This window comes from Motacilla alba, chromosome 5, assembly GCF_015832195.1.
Source record: "Motacilla alba alba isolate MOTALB_02 chromosome 5, Motacilla_alba_V1.0_pri, whole genome shotgun sequence".
Lineage (NCBI taxonomy): Eukaryota > Metazoa > Chordata > Aves > Passeriformes > Motacillidae > Motacilla > Motacilla alba.
Window position 1 is genome coordinate 37,384,956 of NC_052020.1, and position 24,558 is coordinate 37,409,513.

The following is a 24,558-nucleotide window of genomic DNA, read 5'->3' on the forward strand; positions in this document are numbered from 1 at the left end:
TGTTTCCAACTCATTAAAATATAGAGCACTATATTGCACACATGGTAAAAGCTCTTTCATCCCTGCTTCTCCTGCAAGGTTTCATCTATACCTGTATCCTAATGACTCACATTATATGTATTTCTGGTTTCTCCCTTTACAATCTTCTTGTCAGAAATACTCAGTTGCTATGCAACTACTCACTACAACAAAAGCTGGCAATCAGGTTTATAATCAGAAAGTTAGTAACTGCTTTTCAGAATCTAAAGTGATACATACTCCTCCATTCAATGAATTAGGTGTAAAATTACAGCTTTCCATCCTAGCCTTTTCTAAAGGTGTCCCAAACTGGGAAAGAGGATACCAACATCTGTACTAGTCAGCATTTTATTTATAATAATTGTTATTGCATCCAAATTTTTTTCAATACCAGTTTTCAACAGAATTTCCGGTTTTGAATTTTTACATGGTTGCCAACTGTCCCTGTTAATGGTCTCTTCCTAATTGTTGGAAAATACCACCAAAAAACCCCCCAGCTTTTAATCCCCACCTCCCCATTAAATGCAGAGCTGAGCAGATGAGGATGATGACAATCACCTTCTTAATAGTTATTTTACTCTAATGAAGAGCATAAGTCGTGATCCAGGAAAAAAAAAATCACAGCTTTGTAGGCACATAACACTTGCATTCATTTATATTGATGAAATGGTCAGTCCAGAGACTGGTCCTCTGGTAGCTGCTGGATTCATAGATGTATTTATACACACTGAAAAAAAAAAAAATCTTTGCAAGTCCTCTAACAGGCCAGGTAGAATTTCTTCTTTCCCCACTCCTTCCAGCATTCGCCTCTGGAGAGCTGATTAAGATAGCTGTTGCCACATGTTAATGGTTTATAACTGATCTGATAAATTAGCTTTGTAGTCTGGAAATAAACTCTAAGCTGCCGTAAGCCCTGTGCCCATAGGTAGTGCCCAGAAGTTCCCTTTTCTTTTACATTTTCTAGCACTCCATTTGGACAGTCAAGTTACCTTCAACCAGTGCGTTTTTTTCCTCCACACAACAGATGTTTCTATTGCTTTAGCTGGGTAATCCCCCCCTCTCCTGGCTATAAACAGAATAGAAGCATGTAGAGTTGTGTGTTATTAAAAAAAGTTTGTCTTAACTCCTCATCTTGGTCACTGATTTCCACCAGGGCATGGGAACTTTGTTTTCCTGCTGGAGTTTATTTTTAGCTCCTTTAGACCTAGTTCCAACTATGTGAATAGGAAATTACAATCAAGCCAAAGGTTTCCTGTTTTCCTGCCATTCCTTTCCCTGCAACTATTTTCCAGTAGAGGTTTTTTTATTTTTTCTTTCTAGTCCAGAACCTTTGATTTCTAATCTTTTTATCTTGCTAATCCAAAAGGCAACACTTAAATTGGGGATTGTTAGACATTTTTACTTCTGGTTTTGTCTTTTGGGGTTTTTTTCCCCTTTCTGAATCCTTACAGATATCTTAAAAAAAAAAAAAAAAAAAAAAAAAAAGTCAGATCCAGCTGGTGAAATTTCCTGTTTTTCTTCTGGAATGTCTCTTGGTGCTGTTTCAGGCCATCTCCTAGCACCTTTTAGCCATTTGACTATCAGTCATCACTACCAACACCTTAACTGGGCTACCTCAAAAGAATACCAGATTGGGGGGGGGGGAGAAAAGGACCTCGGTCGGTAACTACTTAGGTCAGTTTTTAAAAGCTATGTGAACCAGCACTTGGCCCGGCTTCGGGGACTCACAAGTTTCCTGGGAAAAACCTAAAAACCTGGGGACAAGTTCAGGTGCTGTCGCTGCATGAAGCAGCCAGAGACATTTAAGAACGCCAGGCCAGCTCCCTGGGGCCGAGGTCTGGCCCGGCCGGAGCACGCCGGTGTCCGCCCGGGCGCGCCTTCCCTCCGCAGGGCCGGCGGGGCTGCAGCCGGGAGCTCCCGCGGGGCGCGCAGGAGCGCGGCGAGGAGAGCGGGCAGGAGAAGAGATGGCTTCGGCAACTGCAGCTGCCCGCTGCTGCCCATCTAGGAGAGCACTCAGCATCCCCATGCGGGCTACAGTTCTTTTACAAATCGTAGGTTTGTATTCGATGTCAGGAAGACGTTCTTTACTGTAAGGTGATGAAGAACTGGAGTGGGTTATCCAGAGAAGCTGTGGATACCCCATCCCCGAAAGTGTTCAAGGCCAGGTTGGATGGAGCTCTGAGCAACTAGTGGAAGGTTGTCATGGCAGGGGTGTTGGAGCTAGATTATCTTTAAAGTCCTTTCCATCTGAAACCATTCTATGGATCTATGGAAAAAAAAAAAAAAGAGATGAAAATTGTAATGGGTATGGAGAAAACATGCCGAGTTGTGCTGCATCCCTGGGAGACTACGAAGCCAGAGTCAGCAAGAAGAGAAGGGATGGAGTTTGCACACTGAAGGGTGGGAGGTCAGTTATGTCTAATTTTTCTCTCAGTGCTCTTGGAAAAGAGGTGGCACACCTACACACACTCCTCTTGGGGGAGATAGAGGGAAATTACTTGCATTGGATATACAGAGATGTGGGAGAAAAGAAGTGACTAATGAACAGCAATGGTTATTGTGGTTTGAGGTGGGCAGCTATTGCTATGGAGGTGGAAATCCAGAGAGAAATGAAGAAGTTATTAACTGCCTCACAATATAGCCTCCATAACATCCATCCAGACAGCAGAGAGGGATTAAATTTGGATCTCAACATGAAGAACTGCTCCTGCCAGGCACACACAACTTTAACTTCTTTGAAGTGGCACATCACATCACTGAGACACACTGTGCTTTTCTAATGCTCTTGCAGCTGGCCCAGATTTAAAGAGCAAGTCTGTCCAGTACAAGCAAGCTCACCTTCACCCCAAAGATATCACCCACACTGACCTCCAGGCCACAACCAGCTCTGTATTTCAGGACTCTTGAGGATCCCTGCCAGACTTCCTTGTATGTGCTTATGTCTTGAGGTGAAGCTAATCAGTCCCTCAGAGCAAGGGGACAGTTTGGACAGCTTTTTCCAGAAAGTGTCACTTTTATTCAGGACATCTTATGTACCACAATTAACAGCAATTGGTGAAGGAACAGACAAGTACTAATACTCAAAGCCAAAAAAAAAATGATCCCAAACCTGCACAGATTGCAGTATTATCTCTTTAATCATTTCTCATTTCCACTCTCAGTGGACAGCTGCCACTTTCAGTTAAGTGTGACTTAGTTTAAAGCATATCACACTGGTTACAGGACAGCATATGACACTGGAGAAGAAGCAAGTTCTGCTGGGGAGGCCACTATTCATAGAATCATAAAATGGTTTGAGTTGGAAGGGACCTTAAAGATCATCTTGTTCCAAAAGTTCCTGGAACACTTCCAGGGATGAGGCACCCACAGCTTCTACGGCAACTGTTCCAGTTCCTCGCCACCCTCATAGTGAAGAATTTCCCCTCAATAACTACAAGGACCTCTCCCCTCTGAGATCCGAGCCATAAGGCACGCCTTGCCAGGATGCAAAACTGCTCGGCGGGAGGGTGGTGGGGGCACACGTGAGGCCCCGCGGCTGCCCTCCGCTACTCCGGCAGAGAACCCCCCACCGCACAGGGCCACAGCCTCGCTCGTCCTGCGGGAGACGCGGGCAGGTACAAAACTCTGCCCCGCCGCGATGAAGCCTCTCTCGGCGTTGAGCAGTCCTGTGAGTGTCCCGGGAGAGGAGAGGGGCGCGAAAAGCCGCCGCTACGCTCCCGGCCCCTCACAGCGCCCCGCCGGCCCTCTCAGGGCGGACCACAACTCCCAGAGCGCCGCGCGCGCGGTGACGCTGGACGGCGGCGGGACTCGGCCAATGGGCGGGCGCGCAGGCACCGGGCGGGGAGGAGCGGCCGGTGGCAGCGGCGGAGCGGCGGCGGGAAGGGCGGGCTCGGGGCTCCACAGCGGCGGCGGGGACGATGCCGGTCCATTCCCGAGAGAAGAAGGAGAATAATCACGATGAGATGGAGGTGGACTACGGAGAGAACGAGGGCAGCAGCTCTGAGGAGGAGGAGACCGAGAGCTCGTCCGTCTCCGAGGAGGGGGACAGCTCAGGTACCGCAGCCGCCCGCCAGGCAGCGCCGCTGAGCGGGCGCCGCGGCGGCTCCCTCGGCGCTCGGTGCTGCCCCGGGGACGCACCGGTTCCGCCCCGGCTCTGGTGGCTGTCGGTGTCCCCCCCTTCCGCTCTCCCGTGACCCCGCCCCGGCCCAGCCTGTGCTTCGGCTCGGCGGCTCCTCTTCGGGCCGCCGGCCAGGGCGCAGGAACGGGGCGGGGCGCACGGGCAGGGAGCCCCGCTGAGCCCCGAGCCGCCGGCTGCGGAGCAGGCTGGTGCCCGGCCGGGCCGCGCTCCTCCGCCGGGGGCTGTGCCCTGCTGGGCTTGAGGGACTCCTCGCTGAGGGACTCCTCGCTGAGGTCTCCACTTAAGGGCTTGGCATATAAACATACGTGTGCATACATGAACGCGTGTGTACGTACATATAAGCACGTATTTCCATGCAAGCCCATGAATTTCAACTAGGTGTTTTAGGACCTGTCTTTGGAGGGATGTTGGAAGCCCTGTCAATACCACTGGCCTCTTTTGCAAATCAATTCAGCCTCTGCTCAGTTGAAGGTCCTTTCTTTTTTCCATAGTTTCTATCTGGACTGTACATTTTCAATTACATTATTAACTGAAGTCTAGCTTTAAAAGGATCACTTTTTCTATGCTTAATTTACACTGTGTTATTAAGAAGGTTATTATTATCTGTTCTAAGTTTCCTTGTGATTACTGCTTTCTGTCTTTGATATTGAAACATGTTTCCAGGTGATAACTGGTAGGAGTTTGTGGTGCCTCATTTGACTAGCGACGAGATGCAAGACAGTGGATGGAAAGGAAGTTGGACAGGGTTAGTGAATTGAGAAAAGTCCTGATGTCAGTGTGGACCAGGACCAGTCCTAGTCCTGACGTGTGCTTCTGGCAGCTTAAGTGATTTAGTGCTGGGGCCTCTATATCACCAAATTAAAATCATAGAATAGGCTGAGTTGGAAGGGACCCAGAAGGATCATTAAGACCAACTTCTGACTCTGCACAGGACGTCCAAGAATCATACCATGTGCCTGAGAGTCTGGGATTAGGAAGAAGTGTGTTTTAAGTGAATGTAGTATGTTTATGTTTCTTTAAAACAATACAAGAAGCTCTCCAGATAATTTTTGTTGCATTCCACAGAGAAATGCTTTTAAGGGAGTATATAAAGTGTGATGATTACAGAAAATTACATGCTTGTCTCAGTGTCTTGACCAATATGAACATACTCATTGTAAGCATATTGTTCCTACAGACTTAAAATGATTAGCACCCCAAGAAATAAGTCTCAATTGAAATTAGTAATGAATTTTTTTGTCGAATTTGTCATTTGCTTTACTTGCATTCGGCCTTCTTTTTTTTTTCTGTCTCCTCTAGATGCCTGAGAATACAAAAGGTGCTGTTAGAGGAAGCATGACTTGTCCTTGAGAGCTGGCACTCTTTCTATCCTGTTCATTTTGATTTATGTATTTAGTACAGATGTTTTATTGACTTGGATGTAGAATAGTTTGTTAGGGATGAATTAAAAAAGCCACAAGTTATGCTCACTATCCCAGAGGAGAATTTGGCAATTTTTTGAAGCACTTTATATGGGCCACAGCTTATTAAAAAAGCTATTTTAGGTGCTGTTACATTTTAAGTGCTGTGTGGATTTTTTTATCTTTAAACCAGGTTGCCCTAATTACTGTGCTAGACTGCTTGAGCATAGTAGGAAAAAACAACTGTGATTTTGAAAGTGTTTTAAAGTACCCTAAATACTTTTTGCAGTATGAAACTGCATGGTAAATCTGAAGTTTTGAGATAAGATGGACCTATCAGAAACTGTTTTGATATGGAATGGGCAATCTTCCACCTCCTGTGATGTAAATTTTCAATTGGAAAGCCATGAGATTTGATCTTACAACATTTTACTTTCCCAGCAATGCATATTCCATAGTCTGTATGTTGTTTAAGGCCATGAGGAAGAAATTCCATAAGGGGGGAATTAAATGTATTTCAGGACTCTGAAAATCTTCATCATTTTATGAATCTTACTGGAGGAAGAGTACAGATGAAACAATTGAACTTGGCATGTGAATTGGCATTTAGTATGAATGATAGGGAGAATGAAGACTTCTAGGCAGAAAGTCAAAGACTTTAGAGAGTATTTGTGGCTGAGAGGAGACTGGAGGGAGCTATGTGTTATTTCTTTGTCTACAAGGAAGTCAGCTATATACCCTCAGATGCCAACGAATAGCAATTTCCTTGTCACACAAGTTTAAAATGTAAGATGCAGTCCCTTTCCCCTCCAACAGTGTGTGTGCTCTGATCCTCAGCCAGGATTACAGTTCTGGTTTTCTTTGCTTTGTACTCCCTAAACAAACAATAAAATCCGTGCTAAATTAAGAAGAGCTTATGCGTGAACTCCGTACTAAAACATACTTAGAATCAAAAGCATAACAGAACACATTTGAAACATGTTTGAGAATAAAGGGGAAAAACTGTGGTATCCCAATGCTTGTTCCTGTTTGGTTTCACTGGGAGGTGCCTTCACATTTTAAAGAAGCTTTATTTTTGTAGAAAAATGCTTTAGGCAACTCTGAGTTATATGATTGCCACATTCCTTAAATCTGGCCAAATTATAAATTGCTAAATCGATTTTGGCTTGGCTATTGTGTCCAACAGTCACATAAAACTGTTCTTTCATATGATTTTCAGCCTCATTCTGGGATTATGGTTTTGCCTTACTTTTGAGAGCTATGTTTTAATATAAATAGTATCTCTTAAGAGCCTGATATGTTCTTCCCCCACCCTCCTCATTCATTGTATTTTTTTAAGTTCTGTCTTCAAATTTTCTTGCTCTGCTTTCAAGTACTTCAGGTTATATTGTGTTTTAAATTTCCTTTTTGACTGTACTAACCCTCGTATGACAGAATGCACTAGGTCTTTAATTGGGACTCATAAGCTGCCATTGCAGTACTGATTGGTGTTGCTGTGCTGACTGCTGGTTTTCATGTCCAGGCAGAGAAGGTTAGTATAGTTTTTTAGTCTTAAAAGCTTGTGATGATTTCAGGAAGAAGTTATGTGCTGAGAGATCTGAGTAGACAATCTGATTTAATGGGGTCCTTCCAAGTAGCTAGTGGCCCTGAAGCTACGCCTTTCACCTCATCAGCTTTACCAATTGCCATACTGTTTGGCAAAACAGTGAGAATGAAGAATGCTGCATTCTGTAGTTGGTGTAGGAGACAGCATAAAGCAGTTAAACATGTTTGTTGGAAAAATGTGAGTGATGAAGAAGGAAAAAGCTGAGTTGTTTATAGGCTAAAAGAGTGATCCCTGCTGGGTTCAGGATCCTACTTTTCCTCTCCGTCAGAAGGTAGGATTTCTCTTGCCAGAGTAACTGCTTACATAAGTAAGGGCTGCTTAGGACAGTGCCTTCTCTCAAGCATCTGTTTGCACCAGAGTGCATAGCCATCCCTTCTGCATGCCTGCTACTGGTTGATAGTGGTCAGCTGTAGCTGCAGAGGGCTAATTCCTGCAGATACTGCTATTGTAAAGCAGTTTCACTTATCTGACTTTTGAATATGGCTTCACAAAACCTTTTTTCTTTTTTTTTTTCTGGGAAGGCTGGGAAAGAGTTAAGAATTTTGTATCTTAGTTTCTCAGTTTTCTAGTCTAAGAAAGGCCAGTGGAGGTAACAACTGATGTTTAGTAACATTGGGTGTCTCAATGGCAGTGTCAAAAGTTTTGGCAAAAAATTGTCTATTTATGTTGCTTTACCTTCCCTAGGTAAGTTATGAAAAAGAATCAGGAATATAAATTAAAATAAAATCTGTGAAAAGAGTTTAACATGAACTGCTCTTGCTGCATAAAAACATGTAAAGTCAAGTGTCTGCAGTGTTGTAGACTTCTCAGGTTAAGAAATGCTTAATTGGAGTGATTTTGAATGCTCATTAAAATGAACTGCAGATGTTTTTACATTAATATTTCATCTTCAAAGAACTCTTCCAATTGGACAGGATGACACCTGTTTCAATATTATATGTTACTTTTTCTTTTAGGAATATGAATAAAACAAATCTTGAATTTTATATGACGCTGAACTGTGTAAATGTAACATTGAACTGTGCTTGCATTCCAGGGATTGCTTTTGTTTGTACTAACCCAGGAGGCACTTGAATTTTCAGTGGTGGCTTATGCTCATGCTTAATGTTGTCTTTCATTTGGTGTGATATACATTTAGTTTTTCTGTTTCATGCATTCTTATGTATTCTTTGTATTTCAGTCATGAAATTACCATCTTGAGGTCTTACAGTGCTGGTTTTTTCCTGCTTTGAGGAAGAACTGCTGTTTATGGAGTTTATTCTAGAATTAGATCTAGATTTCTTTCTTTGTAGCTTATATGCTGAGTGATTTCTTGTATTCTGCTTTATGAGAATAATAATATAAGAGGGAAACTGTTCGTGGCTATAATTCAGGCACCCTTCTGCATTCACTAGAAACAAAATATCCAGTTTATTTGGTTTATATTACATTGTTAATTTTTTTTTATTCTTAGAAATGGATGATGAGGACTGTGAAAGAAGAAGAATGGAATGTTTAGATGAAATGTCCAATCTTGAAAAGCAATTTACAGACCTTAAGGATCAGTAAGTATTTTAATGTTTCAAGTGCCATGTTTGAAGATCCATTCCATGAAAATATTGTGTGCAGCTGGTGTGTCTTGTCTTTCATATATGTGGATGCTACTTTTGGAGAAGAGTAAGGACTGGGAATTCTGAAATTACTGGTGGGCAGTTGCTCTAGAATATTTCTGTGTATTCATGTATTTTTTGTTTTCCTGTAAGGATGGTTTTGAAATGTTCCTGTGAAGGGCTAGTCTGGGTCTGTTGCATCAAACTCCCTAGTAGAACCAAGGAATTGGAATTTTATTTATTTATTGGGATTAGGGAAATTTGAGATTTTGTTTAATTACTTATTCATTCAATATCTTTCTCATACTTTTATATATGTGGGACAGACCTAAATGCATTGTCTTTCCTAAGTAAGGAATTAGGTTGAGGTTTTTTTTTATAGCAGTAGTTTTTATAGTTGGTACCAATGAAAGTTTCTTGTGATTACTGCAAACCAGGTACCAGTACAAGATAAAATGAAAATACTGTTATCTCTCAGTCTGCCATAATACCCACATAAGTAGCTAGTAAATACCTACTAAAAAGAAGAGATAAACTTAATAGCCACAGTTATTTAAAAGGGATTGTCATTTGTATTACAGCCTGTCATTTGTATCATAGAATCATTAAGGTTGGAAAAGACCTCTAAAATAATGAAGTCCAACCATTTACCTAACAGTGCCAGGTCTGCTACTAAGCCATGTCTCTAAGCACCACCTCTGTGCATATTTTTGAGCACTTTCAAGGATTCCACCATTTCCTTTGGCAGCCTGTTCCAATGCTCGAACACTCAGCGAATAAATTTTTTCTACTATCCAATCTAAGCCTCCTGTGGTGCAACCATTTTCTCTAGTCCTGCCTTTTGTTACCAGGTAGCACAGGCTGACCCTCATCTTGCTGCAAACTTCTTTTAGGTTGTTGTAGAGAGCAGTAAGATCTCCTTGAGCCTCCTTTTCCCTAGGCTGAATAACCCCAGCTCTCTCAGCTGCTGTTCGGAGGACTTGTGCTCCAGACCCTTCACCAGCTTCATTGTCCTTCTCTGGACAAGTTCCAGCAGGGTATGCGAAGTTAAATTTGTTCTAACTTCAAGTTAGGTGCATCTGTTCAAATTTAAAATTGGTGGTATTTTGGCAACTAACTTAATAAGGTACTCGGTAAGTGAAACCTTGAGAAGACCTGGTCCGTTTCTTGGGCCATATGCTTTAGTTGAAAACGTAGCTGTTCTTATGGTTCAGATGCATATTTATATTGTGAGATAGTTCTTTCTGCTACAGAACTGACATATATAACTTGCTTTGCATAACAGGACACTGTGAGGTCTGGAAATAATAGGGTCTGGAAAGAATTGCCCAACAAGAAATTCCTTGCTGCAGTGTCTAGAGAAGACTATTTGTCCTGCTCTTTTTGGGCTGAGCATGGAAGAACCTGGGAAATGCAGCCAACTGATGAGTACTGGAGCCAGTTGGTACTGATTGGTTTGGCATTTGGAAAACTGTCAGCTTTTGAAAACTGCCAGCCATCTGTTCAACAGCTTGGATGACTGAAAACAATTTGTGAAAACAGATATTTAAGAAGTGAATATGAAAGAGGGTGGTTCTGAGAGGAAGGAACCAAGTTACTTTTGGGGGCTGAAGGTTTATAAATGGTGTTTGAGAAGTGGTAAGGCTGTGGTATATGGAGGAAGGCATTGTAGAGACACATTGATTAGTTGACAGATAGAGGTATTTGTGAGGGCTGGAAGACCAGTGATGGTGGGAATACCAGAAACAGAACATTAGAATGATGGAAGAGGGATTATAGGGAGACGCAGCTGTGAATAGGGAAATGATGACATTGGGAAAGTAGAAAAAGATGCATAAACAGTGGGATTTTTGTCGCAACTAACAGCAGAGATGATGTAGTGATTGGGTCTGCCCCCTCATCCATTTCAGGGAAACTGAAATGGGACATTATAAGTAGCATTTACAGTGTTTTGGTAGCATTTATTCATTTCAGGCAAATTGTTTGAAAGTACTGGATAAATAGTTGTAGTCCATCAACTATTACATGGTACCAAGTGCTGACAGCGCCCAGTCCATAACTGCTTGCTCTCATTTAGCTGGTACTTGGTGCTGTGTAATCAAATGTTAGTGACTGACCCAGTCAGGTGCACTGTGCACCCAGGTTTATGGTCTGGCTAAATAATTCTGCTGTAGCTCTGTGCTAACCACCATGTGCAGAGCATGCTCATCAAGGGTTAATTCCAGCAAACTGGGGTTTGACCAGGTGCAGGCTGTGTTAACTGACTGCAGGACAAATCCTGGTGGCAAGGTGAACAGGCAGTTATTTCTCAGAAGTCTTGATATATCAGTATATATGAACTTTATTTTGTCTAATTAGTAACTTGTGCACTTAAAATAAGTAAAAGCAGCATCCTTGTCCCAGGGACATCTGTTGTGACTATGTAAACAGGTAGCACTTGATGTGTTTGTAACACTTACAGGGTTTGTACATGTTTGCTTTAATTTTACACCTTTTGATTGTGGGGTGCAAGGTGAAAAATGAGGACAGGAGAAGTTAGTTATATTGATGATTCCAACATGGAACACTAATAGTTACAAGTACGTGGAGCTTTATTGAGATTGAAGTGTTTGTAATTAATATTACATTAAATTCTTCAAAGTGCGAGCTGATTTATTCATTGTCTGCCAGAAAATATCAGCTTTTGTAGAATGACTGAATTTCAGGTAAAATAAAAATATTTTAATTACACTTCCTTTTGGCAGGAATGTGATATGTCAGAAATGATCTCATGATATTTATAATACTACACAACATGTAGATTTTCACAGGAGTTGAATTGAGGGTTGCTTTATTAAGCACCTGCGTCTCTTTTTTCTTGGTTTATGGTATGGTGGGAGCAGATATGAGAACATAAAATGTGAATGATCATGTCTGTTGACAAATGGTCTATCTTTCTATGTCATGACATAACCCAGTTTGTTCTTATGCATTGTCTTACCTTTTCTTTTGGTCTTCCATATTGATTAATGTCCTATTATTAACAGATGTGCAGTTTTTTTTTCTTCCATAGAGATAGAAATACATTTAATTTTATCCTTTCTGCACTTCTGATTGTTTGCATTTGCTTTTCAGAAAGGCTTGGTAAACGTGGATGCTGTTGTTCAAAAAGAAAATGTGTATTGGAAAATTCAAATGCTAGCAAATCCTCATTTTGTTTCAGTGTTCCATAGCATTAACAAAGGGATGACAAATCCTTATTTTAAAAATATTTCTTCTAACTTGTGTTTTATTTTAAATTAAATACATCTTTTTATTTCTATTACTTTAAGACTTTACAAAGAAAGATTAAGCCAAGTGGATGCAAAGCTACAAGAGGTCATAGCTGGAAAAGCACCTGAATATTTAGAACCATTGGCAGCTTTACAAGAAAATATGCAAATCCGAACCAAGGTGGCAGGTAGGCATGTAAAATGAGTATTGCTGTGTCAAAGTATAAACTTGTTATGCATTTTAAGGTTAATCTTCTGTTTTCTTTAGAATTGCTGAAGGAGTGTGTTTTAAAGTTAGAAATATTGTAGCATAATTTTAAATATGAAGTAGTTTTTAAATCAAAATGAAGATGTTGCTTACCTCCATGCATAAGTTGCCTGATAACATCCCACTAAAAATACAGCTATTTTTAATGTTTCACTTAATAGCTACCTGTCTTTGTGTAGTAAGAACAAAATTACTGAGTAAAAGCTAGTAATTTTTTTAGTCAGAAGGTTTGGGATCAAGTCCATGCAATGGTCACTCTTGAAGAGATATATAGGTACTATGTAATGAAATGTTTGCTATCTAATATGATGACATTTTTTCCTGCTCTTCTCTGTGTCTTTTCTCCTCTATTCCTATCCTTCTGTTCTGTCTAGGGAAAGAGGAAAAACCTCTTGTCCTTGGTGCTTTTCTCTAAGCTGAATTTTAGTTATTGAAACTAAGGTTTATACAGGTTTTTGTGCTCATAGAAGAAGGCAAGAACGTTTATCTTCTTGTATACAACCATATATTCATAGGAAATGGTAATATTACAGGAAGATTAATTTCTGTACTTCCCTATTGTAAATTTGTTTCATGTTGCAGCTTGATTCTGTTAGGAGGATTCAGCTGTCTAAGGGTTACATAACACAGGTTGTCAGAGAGCCAAAAGACAGACACCTGTGATCTCTGTAGGCAGAGAAGCAGTGTCTTTTCTAAGAAATTTAGCAGAAACATGGTGCAGGCTAACTGGAAAATGGCAGGCCACCCTTTCATGATACTAGTGCTGTTTCAGTATTACCCAGGATGTCTTCATTGGTACTTCTGACTTTGAGAATTTGAAATCTTTTGATCTGCTGCATTCCTCTCCCTCCAGGCCTTATCTATAATGCTTTTTCTAAGCTGCTGACCCAGCATTACTGGGTTTTAAGTTCTTAGCCCAAATTTACATGACTAGTCCTAAGCTTTGCAGGAGGATCTCAGTTAAACTTGCAAAAGGTTTGACATAAAAGCAACCTTAATCCAGGCCTTTCATTTTCAGCTTTAAATGTGCCTTTCCATCAGTTCTTTCATGTAGGTAGGTATGGGATATGCAGCATATTACACAATCTCTTTATTGGTCTTCAGCACTATTGAAGAGCCATGTTTCAATGTAAAAAAAGCCCAGCTTAAAAACAAGTTTTCTTGAAGCTGAGAATAGAAAATAGGAGGTTTTTTTTCCATTTGTCCCCAACTGAATGACCTTGATAAAATTATTCCAGGGAAACAAGAGACTGCAGAACTGGCTTATTTGCTCCTGCTGTTTGAGAGCCTTGACAGAAGTGGGTAATAGCAGAACTTGAGTTGCAGCAAATAACCCATAAGGACCTCTGGTGACCTAAGAAAGGGGAGGAAGTGGTGACAAAACCCCTAAACTAAACTGTATTTAGCTAAACTTTGGATATAAATGCATCTGTGTTAGAAAAGAGACTTGTGTTCCTCGGCTCCCTAAGGCGCTATTCACACAAAATGTGGATCTTGACTATTACAGCAAGTCAGAAAAACAACTGTTTCTTCCAGGATGGTTCATACCTATATTTTTCCATTTCAGGCAAATAAACAGTGACCTAAATAAGCCAGTCAGCCATAAATATTAAGAAAATAAAAGCCAGCATAACATAGCAATGTAAGAAAATAACATTTTGAATTCTAGAATAGCTTCACTGTGGAAAGGTGATTGACACAATACTTCGTGGTTGGTTTTTCAGATTGCTGCTAGTAGTCTGTTCCTCTAGCAGAGTTCATTTGTAGTAAGTTGAACTATAAGGGGAGTTGGTTTTGGAAGTTCTTTAGTTGCAAGACACCACCACTGTGTGTGCAAACTTAACTCAAGTTTCTAATCTGAAGGAATATAAGTGTTTTCTGTTGAATGCATTGAATATATTAAATCAAGTTCTATTGATGCTTGCCAGATATTACATTTCAGGTACCTCTCAGGTTTTTTTTAGCTGCTTAGTGGACACATTTCCAGAAATGTCTAAAAATGCTCCTAATGCTTAGAAGTGGTACCCTTAATCACAAGGTGTCTGTTTTTAAGAATGGAACAGTCTTGTTAATTATTGTAATTTAATAAGATCATTCATTATAAAGTCAGTCTTATTCCAAATGTTAATTTGTAAAACCTTTTTCTTTCAATCAGTTTTCTAGCTGTTTTAAAACCCCAAAACCTTATTTTAAACTCTAATTAGAAAATAGAAGAGGCCATTCAGTACTTAAGTTTGAAAACTGATAATATTCAGGACAGTTTGATCAGAAATGTGAAATAGACGTATTTTCTAAAGTTAATGTGACCACTGGTGTAATTTATTCACTGACAGGAAAAGGAGTTAAAATAGCATTTAGTTTTTCTTAGATATTCAGAATTAAGGATTTCCTTATTCTTATTTTTATTCTTTTAACAGCCAGCCACTCTAAGTGCTTAATGTAATATATCTGTATTTTCCACTGTGTGCCTGTGTTGGGACTTGCAGGCAGTCTTAAAATAGAATTCTGAAGTCGGATATTTGCTAAATAAAGTAATATTGCTGTAATTTGTCTGATTACAGGTATCTATAGAGAGCTTTGTCTGGAATCTGTGAAGAACAAATATGAATGTGAAATTCAAGCCTCTCGACAGCACTGTGAGGTTGTGCCAGCTGTTTCACATTGATAGCTAATCTCATCTAACTTTACTGTCTGTCATGCTTTTCAGGTTCAGTGCATGTTTTTATTATTGCTGTTACTTGCTATTTGAATGATGCGTAATTTTTAAGAGGTTCTTCAAAGCATCTGAAATATACAATCATAGAATGTGCTGATATAGAAGGGACCCATCAAGATCATCTAGTCCAATTCCTGGCCCTGTGCAGGACACCAAAGAGTCAAACCATGTGCCTAGGAGTGTTGCCCAAACACGTCTTGAACTCAGACAAGCTGGGTTCACTTTTCTGGGGAGTCTCTTCTAGTGATCAACCACCCTCTGGGTGAAGAACCTTTTCCTGATACTCCAGCGGAATCTCCCCTGGCTCAGCTTTATGCCTTTTCCTCAAAACCTGTCCCTGGTCATGAGAATAAAGAGATTGGTACCTGCCCTTCTGCTTCCCTTTGTGAGGATATTGAAGACTAAGATGAGGTCTCCCTTCAGTCTCCTCCAGGCTGAACAGACCGAGTGACCTCAGCTGCTTCTCATATGGCTTCCCCTCCAGAGCCTTCACCATCCTCCTGGCCCTCCTCTGGACACTCTCTAGTAGCTTAATAGCTTTCTGATATTGTGGGGCCCAGAGCTGCCCCCAGCACTCGAAGTGAGGCTGCCCCGGTGCAGAGCAGAGAAGGAAGATCCCCTCCCTTGCCCAGCTGGCCATGCTGGGCCTGATGCACCCCAGAACACAGTTGTCCCTCCTGGCTGCCAGGGCACTGCTAGCTCAGATTTAGCTTCCTGTCAACCAGAGCCCCCAGGTCCCTTTCTGTGGTGCTGCTCTGCAGCCTCTCATTCCCCAGTCTGTCTGTACATCTGGCTGTGTTTTCTACTCATAGTTTTGGAAATGTGCAAGTTTATGAGAGAGCAGTAAAGTTATTTCCTTAAGGCTTGGAACTCAGCTTAATTCCAAGTTACTCTTTTAGAGAATTTCGTGGGTTTTCATGCTAAAGAGTAACTGATCTGTAAGATACTGTGTAATTTAGTGTAGGAGGTAGCTTTATAAAAAGCTTTCCATGAAAACATTAGCTTTTGTGATTTGTAGTTGATAAATACGTAATTATATTTTCACTTATGCTAAGCAAGTGTATTGTCTTTAAGGAGCTAGGATCTCATGCTAAGAAAGTGGATAGAGGGAGATGTCATATTCTTTGTGGCTTCTGAAAAAGCTATTCTTATGTTCCTTCCACTGATGCCTTAAATTGTCAATATTTAGATTATTGAACTCACTAATGTAAAAATCTGTAACCTTGCTTTTATAGAGTGAGAAGCTTCTCTTGTATGATACTGTACAAAGTGAACTAGAAGAAAAGATTAGAAGACTTGAAGAAGACAGACATAGCATTGACATTACTTCAGGTGGATGGAAATTCAGTTTGCTTTTTTATTATTGGTTTTTAATCTTCTGCTATATACTGATTAGTTGACTGTACACATAGTATGTCTGGTGAGTTTTAAGTTATCTGGTAGAAGCCTATTCAGCTGTAGACTTTGGGGAGGGGGTTGAATTTAAACTTCAGCTTTGGTTTAATAATTGTCAGCATCCCTTGTGTGTTTTGAGAGTATTAATCTGTGTCTACATAATCTAGTAGTTCTTTGAATCTTGAATAAACACCTTTATTCTGTTCAGAAACAGCATCTCACCTGAAAATGTTTTTTTTTTTTTTTTGTTTAGGACAATATTTTCTGCTATAAAAAAAAGCTAAACATGTAAATGTTTCTGATTCATAGCATGTTCTTGTTATATCTTTTCAGAATTATGGAATGATGAGCTCCAGTCGAGGAAGAAAAGGAAGGATCCATTTAGCCCAGATAAGAAGAAACCTGTTGTTGTATCAGATATCCTTTTACTGGAATCATTGCTCTTTCAAGTAGTGTTTGCAGTTTTATAGCTAATTTTATTACATGTGTCATTAATATCAAGTTGAAGTGATAATGCATTATCAAAACTGATTTTTGCATGGCAATAGACATTATTCTAATTCAGATTAGAGAACTCATGTTGACACATCCTCCCATCATGAAAATTGAAATTAAGATTCTCTTACCTAGTACTAGTTTTAAATAGAAAATTTTTCTAAAAGTTGATTTTTCTAACTCTTAAAGGAAAATGGTTACAAGGCAAAAGCAGAATCAAGTTAGGCCACTTGAACTTCACCAACTGACCATATAAATAGCATTGGATTCTGTGAATTATGAGTTGCTTTGCTGTTGTAGAGTATATTCCAAAACAAAAATACTAATATAGCTTTAGGCATAAAATCTCAGCAATTTCAGGCTTTTTATAAAGCTAAAAATCCTTTCAGTTTTAAAGTAACTGAATTTATTCTTTTTGATTGTAGTTTAGAAACAGTTGTGAACTTGTCAGATAAGTGCGAAGCAAATACTGGAGATTTTACCCAGCTTTTCATTTTTTAATTTTTTGCTATTTAGTGAAAAACAAATTTGAAAGTCATTAAAGATTTTTAAAATTTCAAATGGAATTTTGAGTTTAAGCTTGCTCTCCATTTTAGGACGTTCTTCTTTTAAACATACATAGCACCTTTTGCTAAGCTTATTTTTCAGAGATGAAATGGATAGAAACAAAGTAGAAAGTGAAGACTATTGTAATGGAATAGCTGTACTATATGGAATTTTGTTCTGAAGTTCATGGATTGTTCTAATACACATTTTTTACTTTGCAATTGCTAGTTTAAGGAAGGGGGCTCTGCCTTTCTGCTTCCTGTTTTTTAGATATTTGATATTCAGATATGTGGTGCTGACCATACTTTTGTCTTGAAGATACATGATGCAGAATACTGTAAAAATAATTATTTTATTGAAGCTGATAGCAGTGTTGGTGCTGTTTTGCAGTTGCACATTGAAATTGCAATGGATTTTAATTGTAATTTGAATTATTGCAAATAGAATAATTTTTGAACTGTTAGGAATGGAATGGTTTTATCTTAGCTGTTTATCCTATCCTTATGTTGAACGCCTGTAGCCTGAGTATCTACATACTATTATTACCTCTTTTAATAATTCTTAAAGTGTACTTCTAGGTTGCACAATTCAAAGAGGGATGTGTTTGCACTGAGCTATTACTTTGTGTTGGTACACTTTTTGTGAAAGATCTGCAGAACAGAGCTATTAATATCTTCCTACAAACATTTGAGTATTTTTATTATTTCTATTTAAAAGAGTTTTCCTTAACATTTCCACGCCCTTATATAGTTTATATGTTACAAGACCTTGATATACTTGAAGACTGGACAACAATAAGGAAGGTAAGATGAAAGGATGAATGCCAATGCCCGTGGATTTAGTTGGGTTCATGTCTAATTCTTCTGCTACTTAAAAATATGTAACTGGATTTCTTACATGATCAAAACACTAAATAGATTTTTATTTCTTCAGTAGTCAGTTAATCCTTTCACTTCAAGCCGTGTAATTGCGTTTTCTTCTGATTCTACCCAAATCATACAGAGGACTCCATTGAAGGGGTGCAAGAGGATATCTCTGAAATGGGGAGTCCATAATTTTCCATGAAAAAATGTGCTTCACTTATAATTTTTTTCACTTATGCTTTTTTTACATAAAAATGCGGAGCTGTGTTTTTATCAGATTACAAGAGGATCATGGTTTAGAGGAAGAGAAATTTTAGTCAATTGATACATTTAAAAACATAAATCCAGCTTTTAATTGTGTAATGCCTTTTTTTAGATTGTAAGACTGTTGAAGGATCTTGCTGTAATGAAATGCTATCCTTGGCTTGCACCTGCAGTCAGAAAGCTTCCCCTAGTATCCCATTGCATCCCAGCCTATGGAATAGCAAACCACTTAGGTGAATTCAGAAACTTGGTGGGGAGTTGGCTGAGTCAGTTTCTATCCTGGTTTTTTCCCTGTACCTCTTTCCCGAACAAGAAGTAAAATATGACCTTTATATGAGAACTTGTCTGACTTTTCTCTTTCTATCACATCACAGGAACAGACACAAAATATCTTTCCCTAGAGCTCTTTTTCTGTAGTTTTACATAATTTTAAACAATAGCAACAAACCCAGGATCTACTAGGGTTTTGCCTTTTCTGGAAATAATTTTTAAAAATCCCTAAAAAGCAACCAAGTGAACCCCCAAAAACTCTTCAGTGCTTTTTTATTTTTTTTTCCCCAAGGTTATGTGTGGTCTGGACTTTACCTGTAGTAATATTTGTGAACTTATAACATGTAAATTAAAAGAGGAGGTTGTTCATATAGCATTTGGTTTTTCAGAATGAGTTAATGTAACTTCGTGTTTTCTTGACAGAATTACATAAGAGCAATTTTGAAGACTTAATTTAGAAAAGCTTGAGTTTTCTCAAAACTCAAGTATCAAAACTTAATAAAGGTGATTTTTTTCACCCTTAAAATGCTTTTTTATTTACCTATTGAGTCATCATTGAATATATTTTTATTTTAGAATTCTCATGTAAATGCAAGTATATACTTGCATATAAAAGCAAGTAGCACTGCATGTTACTCCACAACTAAAGCTGGCAGTTAAGATAAAATTACTGTGCCTGCTGACTAACTTTAATTTTCTTTTGTCTTTCAAGGCAATGGCTACGCTGGGACCACACAGGGTAAAGCCAGAACGTAAGTAAACATGGTCTGGTTTCACAAGACAGAACTTGCTGTGTCCAATGATGCAAACTGCATCCAGGCAGATTGTATTTGTTATAGTACTGGTATAGTGATGGAGGATGGGGTGAAGTAGCTGCAAGATGTGGCTTTTGTCTTTCTCCTCTCTCAGGTGCTGATACCTGTAGCTTGATTGCCGTTGCTTCTGTTGGCACAAATTCTAGAAAATGATCAAAAAAATTCAGGCTTCTAATGATGGTTTACAGCAATTCATATTAGCAAGCTATGCCACTGTTTGCACAAGATTAAGCAGAAAGCCGAGAGCATCTGGACCTTTCAGGTGCATTTCAAAGGATGCTCACATTGACTGCAAGCTACAACTCTGAAAAAGCAGAGCTGTGGGAAAGGAGTGGTATTCATATTTGCATATTTGGTGCTGAAGTGAGAAGCACATTCTTGCAAAGTAAAATCACATATTTGGAGGTGAGGAGGAGAAGGGACAATAGGCACGTAGGTGATAGCTTCTATTTGAAAATGAAAATATAACTTTTAATAATCTGACTGGAAATGAAAAAGTGTATTGCTTCCAATTTTCCAATGCAATTATTAAGAGATGAACTACTGTAGGAAAAAATGTCCATTCTGTGTAAATAACTTGATGAAAGTGTATTTAACCACCTAACTGATTTCTGTGAAGTTAATATTAAATCACTTTTATTACTTAATTTAGCACCTGTCAAATTAGAAAAGCATCTGCATAGTGCTAGATCTGAAGAAGGAAGACTCTATTATGATGGTGAATGGTATGGACGAGGGCAGACGATATGCATTGATAAGAAAGATGAATGTCCTACAAGGTAAAGATTATTTAGCTTATGCAGCTCTGTATGTTCATGTTAAGCAATGACTAGGATGATGGCATTGAAGAGTAAGGCCTAGGTGGAAATACTGCCACCTCAGTGACATTTACTAGTTCACCTTGGAAGACAAGTATTAAGATGAGTGCTGACTTGTGAAAGAGGCTAGTAAAGGTTGAAATTGTCTGAAGGGTTGTCAAGTTAGGATCCCTCTTAACAATTTCAGCTGTTACTAGTTTCTGATAGCCTTGGAGTAATTTTTTTTCTAGTATCTTGGGAGTTTGTTTTGAGAATTTGATCTGTTGGCCCACCCAAAAATACTTAATTATGGGAAAACATCTGAAAGAAGAGAGGAACTTTTTAATGGTATTTTCTTCTCTTAAGAAAGGTTCTACCTTGGAACAGTCTAAATATTAGAGTGCAAATTTGCTTGAATGTTTAAGATCTATGAATGTGTTTTCTCTGTATGGATAATATTGGTAAATTCTAAAAGTCTGAGTGTATTTAAAATTAAATTTATATCTTACCTTTTACTGAATGTGGCAAATAAGTCTAAGCCCGGTGTTGATTAAATATGCACATGTACTCAGGAAAATTGACTTTAAATTTATATGTCAGTAGTTTACTGTAGAACTGGCTGTTTCTTTTCTTCCTTATGTATGGTGAAGAGGAACAAATTTTGGTGATTTTGTTGTTTCTTTAGGGCTGAAACAGGAAGGTATTTTAGTGAACTACAGAGTGTGTATGAAATGAAGAAAACCTCTGGATTAATTTAGCAGAATACAGCAGTTGTACTGGTCCAAGTAAATATCTTAGTATCCAGTGTCTGACAGAAGCTAAAAGCTGATGTTTAACAGAGCAGTCATGCAGCCTTCCTGGGCTTTCAAGACCCCCACAACTTCTAAGACTAGAGGGAGTTGTCACACTCAGTATGCAATAGATCTTTGTTCTATTAACTGTTGTGATCTTTGGTGTTGTGCTTTCTGGTTTCCTCATCAATGCACTTGAAATGATATTTTTTCTGTGGGTATGAGGAGGGAGTTTTGTTCACTATTTGTGTTAAAGGTTACCACAAGGAGCATAAAAACAGGGCTCATTTAACAGTGAATTAGTAAGTCAGTTTTTAGTTTATTTCTTGTGATCTTAGCATAATGAGTAAGAGTTTAATACATTTTGTGCTTTAAATCATGGCTTCAGATTGTTCAACTTTTTTTCAAGTACTTCATGTTCAATGTAATTTCAAGACTTTTCTTGGTTTTTCACTATGGGTAGTTTATTGTTGTGTTTTCTCTGTGTGACTGTTGTTCTTATAAACAATTAAAGTATTTGTACCTGTTAGGGTTTTCTTGTAAGAGAATAAAATAGATGGCTGAAACATTAGCTACCTTCACTAAAGACACATGCAGTTCCCCAGGGATTATCTTAAAACTATCCTTAGAGTGGTGCTAGTATCTTTTGGGCCTAGCATTTACAACTAATGCATATTTTCATCTACTGTGTGGAAATACAGCTGCAGTTTTGAGGTTATTTTTAGCTTATAAACTTTCTAAATGCTTCTTGTTTTTCTTCCCCTGACCCTTCTTCCCTGATTTTCTGTAGTGCCATAATTACAACAATTAACCATGATGAAGTTTGGTTTAAAAGACCGGATGGAAGCAAGTCTAAGCTGTATATTTCTCAGCTACAGAAAGGAAAATATTCAATAAAGCATAACCACAACTGACCGTTGCTCACCGGATATGAAACAAGTGGTATTGCCATGCGTGATGTGCCATGGGGTGAAAATTGTATTTAATAGTGTTTTGTATTCCTTATATATTTACAGCAGTATCTAATGTGTATTGGTCGTGCTGTATGTAAGCTTCATATGGACGGCCTTCAGAAACCTGAGAGGGTGAATCCTGTTAAAAGATATTTTGCCTCTAAATTGGGTCCAGTGCCTAAGATGTGAAGTATGCTCTTCAAGTATAATGCTTTGAAACTTAACATATTTGTAATTTAACAAAAAATTATTTTTCCATTGGTGACCAGTTGGTGTGAAAAAAATAACCATAATTACCAGCAACTCACTTTATTTTCAGTGACTGTGTCATGCTTCTCTCGTGGATGTAAATTTAGCCTGCTCAGCTGTTGCTTTTGAATAGATTGTAAAGTGCATAAGCATCCTTTTTTTCCAAAGGGTACTGATTTATTTAAATTATTGTCCTCAACAGCTCTGCTAGTACCAACTGTGTTATATTTTGTAAGGTTTACTATATTGCTTGTAATGAGACAAAGCCAATATTTTGAACTATGTTTTTGAAGAGCACTTTTCTAGTGTAGGACCCTATTCTATAGCAGACAAATCATTGGTGATGTTTTTTTCTTGATTGCCAGCAAAATTTATGCATAAGGTGGACAGTGTTGCTCCAGCCTGTGTTATATGTAGCCCACAAAGAACGACTGGGGGGATGGTTACATAAATGCTGTTGCATGGCCTGCATGTTTGGTCCACAGTTGTATGAAATATGGTGAATTTTTGTTAGGAAAAGAAAATATTTCCCCAGAAGTCATATATCTGGGAGAATTAACACTGAGTTTTTCACCAAACACTATTTTCAAAATTTCTGTACCCCATTTCATCTTACTGTACACCAGAAGTATTTCATGCAGCTTAGGAAGCTGAGTGTCTTTTCAAGCCTTGCTCCTTTAACCACAGAGAAAAGTTCTAAATCCTTGATGTTACTGTGATGTGCTTCGAGCAACTAGAATGATAGATGGGATTGTTGAAGAATTGTTAATGCATTGGTTATGTGCACTTTAATCTCCACTTATGATGATTATTCTTGGAGAAAATAAAGCATCCATTTGCTTTAAATGATCACAGCAAATAAATATTTTTATTGTAACATAAATTCATCGTCTCTTCTAGTGCAGGGTGGTAAGTACTTTCCAAATGCCAAATCAGTTTCTGCTGAGTGATGCTTTTCTACAATTGTATGACATTATAAATCAAATGTACATAAAGTATGAATTGACACATTGGCTTTTAACAATATGAACTGTATGTATACAATTGTTTGATAAACTTTTTGTAATTAAATATTTGCATTTTTTAACTTAGTATATAAATAAATGATCTGTGGTAGTGGACATTTTTTCTGTTGTTTTGCTCTTTGATTTTCTAGTCTTGTTGGAATTGTTGATCTACCAAATGGCAAAGGGAAATACTTTTAAATAATCAGAGGGCCTAAAGCTTTTTAAAAAACTTTTGACTTGCTCCTTTGTCTTTGGATTTTTGAGAGTTTGTATGTATACATTTTGTTTGTTTTTACAAACTTTTAGAAAATATTTTATGGAAGCTTTATTCTGTGACACTTGTAAATCAAACATAAGCACTGTTAAGAATCTCATAACTGTTGACATGCTTGAAATCATTTGTATTTAGGCCATGCTGGGTACTCCAAACTGGTTTTGTGATTCACCCCTTTCCTTTTACCTCTTCTGTATTTTGCATCTCTCTAGCTGCAATTGATTATTCCTACAGCTTTTTCTCTTCTACAAAGCAACACTTTTCTTCATAGAACCTTGCCGTTTGGACTGACACTTTGTGAGTGTGGTTTCTTAATTCAGAATGAACATCATTCATATCAACATGAGAGATAATAATCATAGCAGTGTGAATTGATCAGACAACTGGGACCTGCTCATTCCATTGCTAGAAGTACAGGAAACTGAGCTGTGGCTTTCCTTTTTGACATGTCACCATTTCTGCCTATGTGATGGGAGAGCTGTAGGGTTGGTTTTTGTTTATAACTGGTTAATTATTTCATGCTTCGGTGAATCATAGTTGGTACATGCTTTGTATCTTTTTAATTTGAACAGTTAATGTTTTACTTGATTGAGCATAAAATGTAAGAGAGGTCTTTGACATGTTTTAGTCCTTTGTAGTAAAGATGTTGTTGGCCTCTTGTCCATCTGTTTTATCTTATACATCACCGCATTAAAATTTTTCGATCTTTGCTAGGATTGTTTTAACCTGCAAATTGGATTTAGATCTGTGAAGTGCTGAAAGGAATTTTGTAGTATGTGAAAAGGTAAGTAAGTGAAGAATAAGAGGCACTGAGTGACAAAAATAACTTTCTGTACATGTAAAGAAAGGCTTC

At 38.6% G+C, this 24,558-nt stretch overlaps 1 protein-coding gene across 1 annotated transcript; it reads left to right on the forward strand.

The window, feature by feature from the left end:
• Nucleotides 1-3,854: 3,854 nt before the first annotated feature.
• Nucleotides 3,855-23,547, forward strand: BRMS1L (BRMS1 like transcriptional repressor). Its single transcript, XM_038138823.1, has 10 exons — nt 3,855-4,071; nt 8,616-8,706; nt 12,063-12,190; nt 14,832-14,911; nt 16,222-16,318; nt 16,715-16,798; nt 18,161-18,225; nt 19,532-19,571; nt 20,287-20,413; nt 22,013-23,547. Exons 1-10 carry the CDS (start codon nt 3,936-3,938, stop codon nt 22,134-22,136), a joined length of 972 nt encoding a protein of 323 aa, XP_037994751.1. The 5' UTR covers nt 3,855-3,935; the 3' UTR covers nt 22,137-23,547.
• Nucleotides 23,548-24,558: the final 1,011 nt, after the last annotated feature.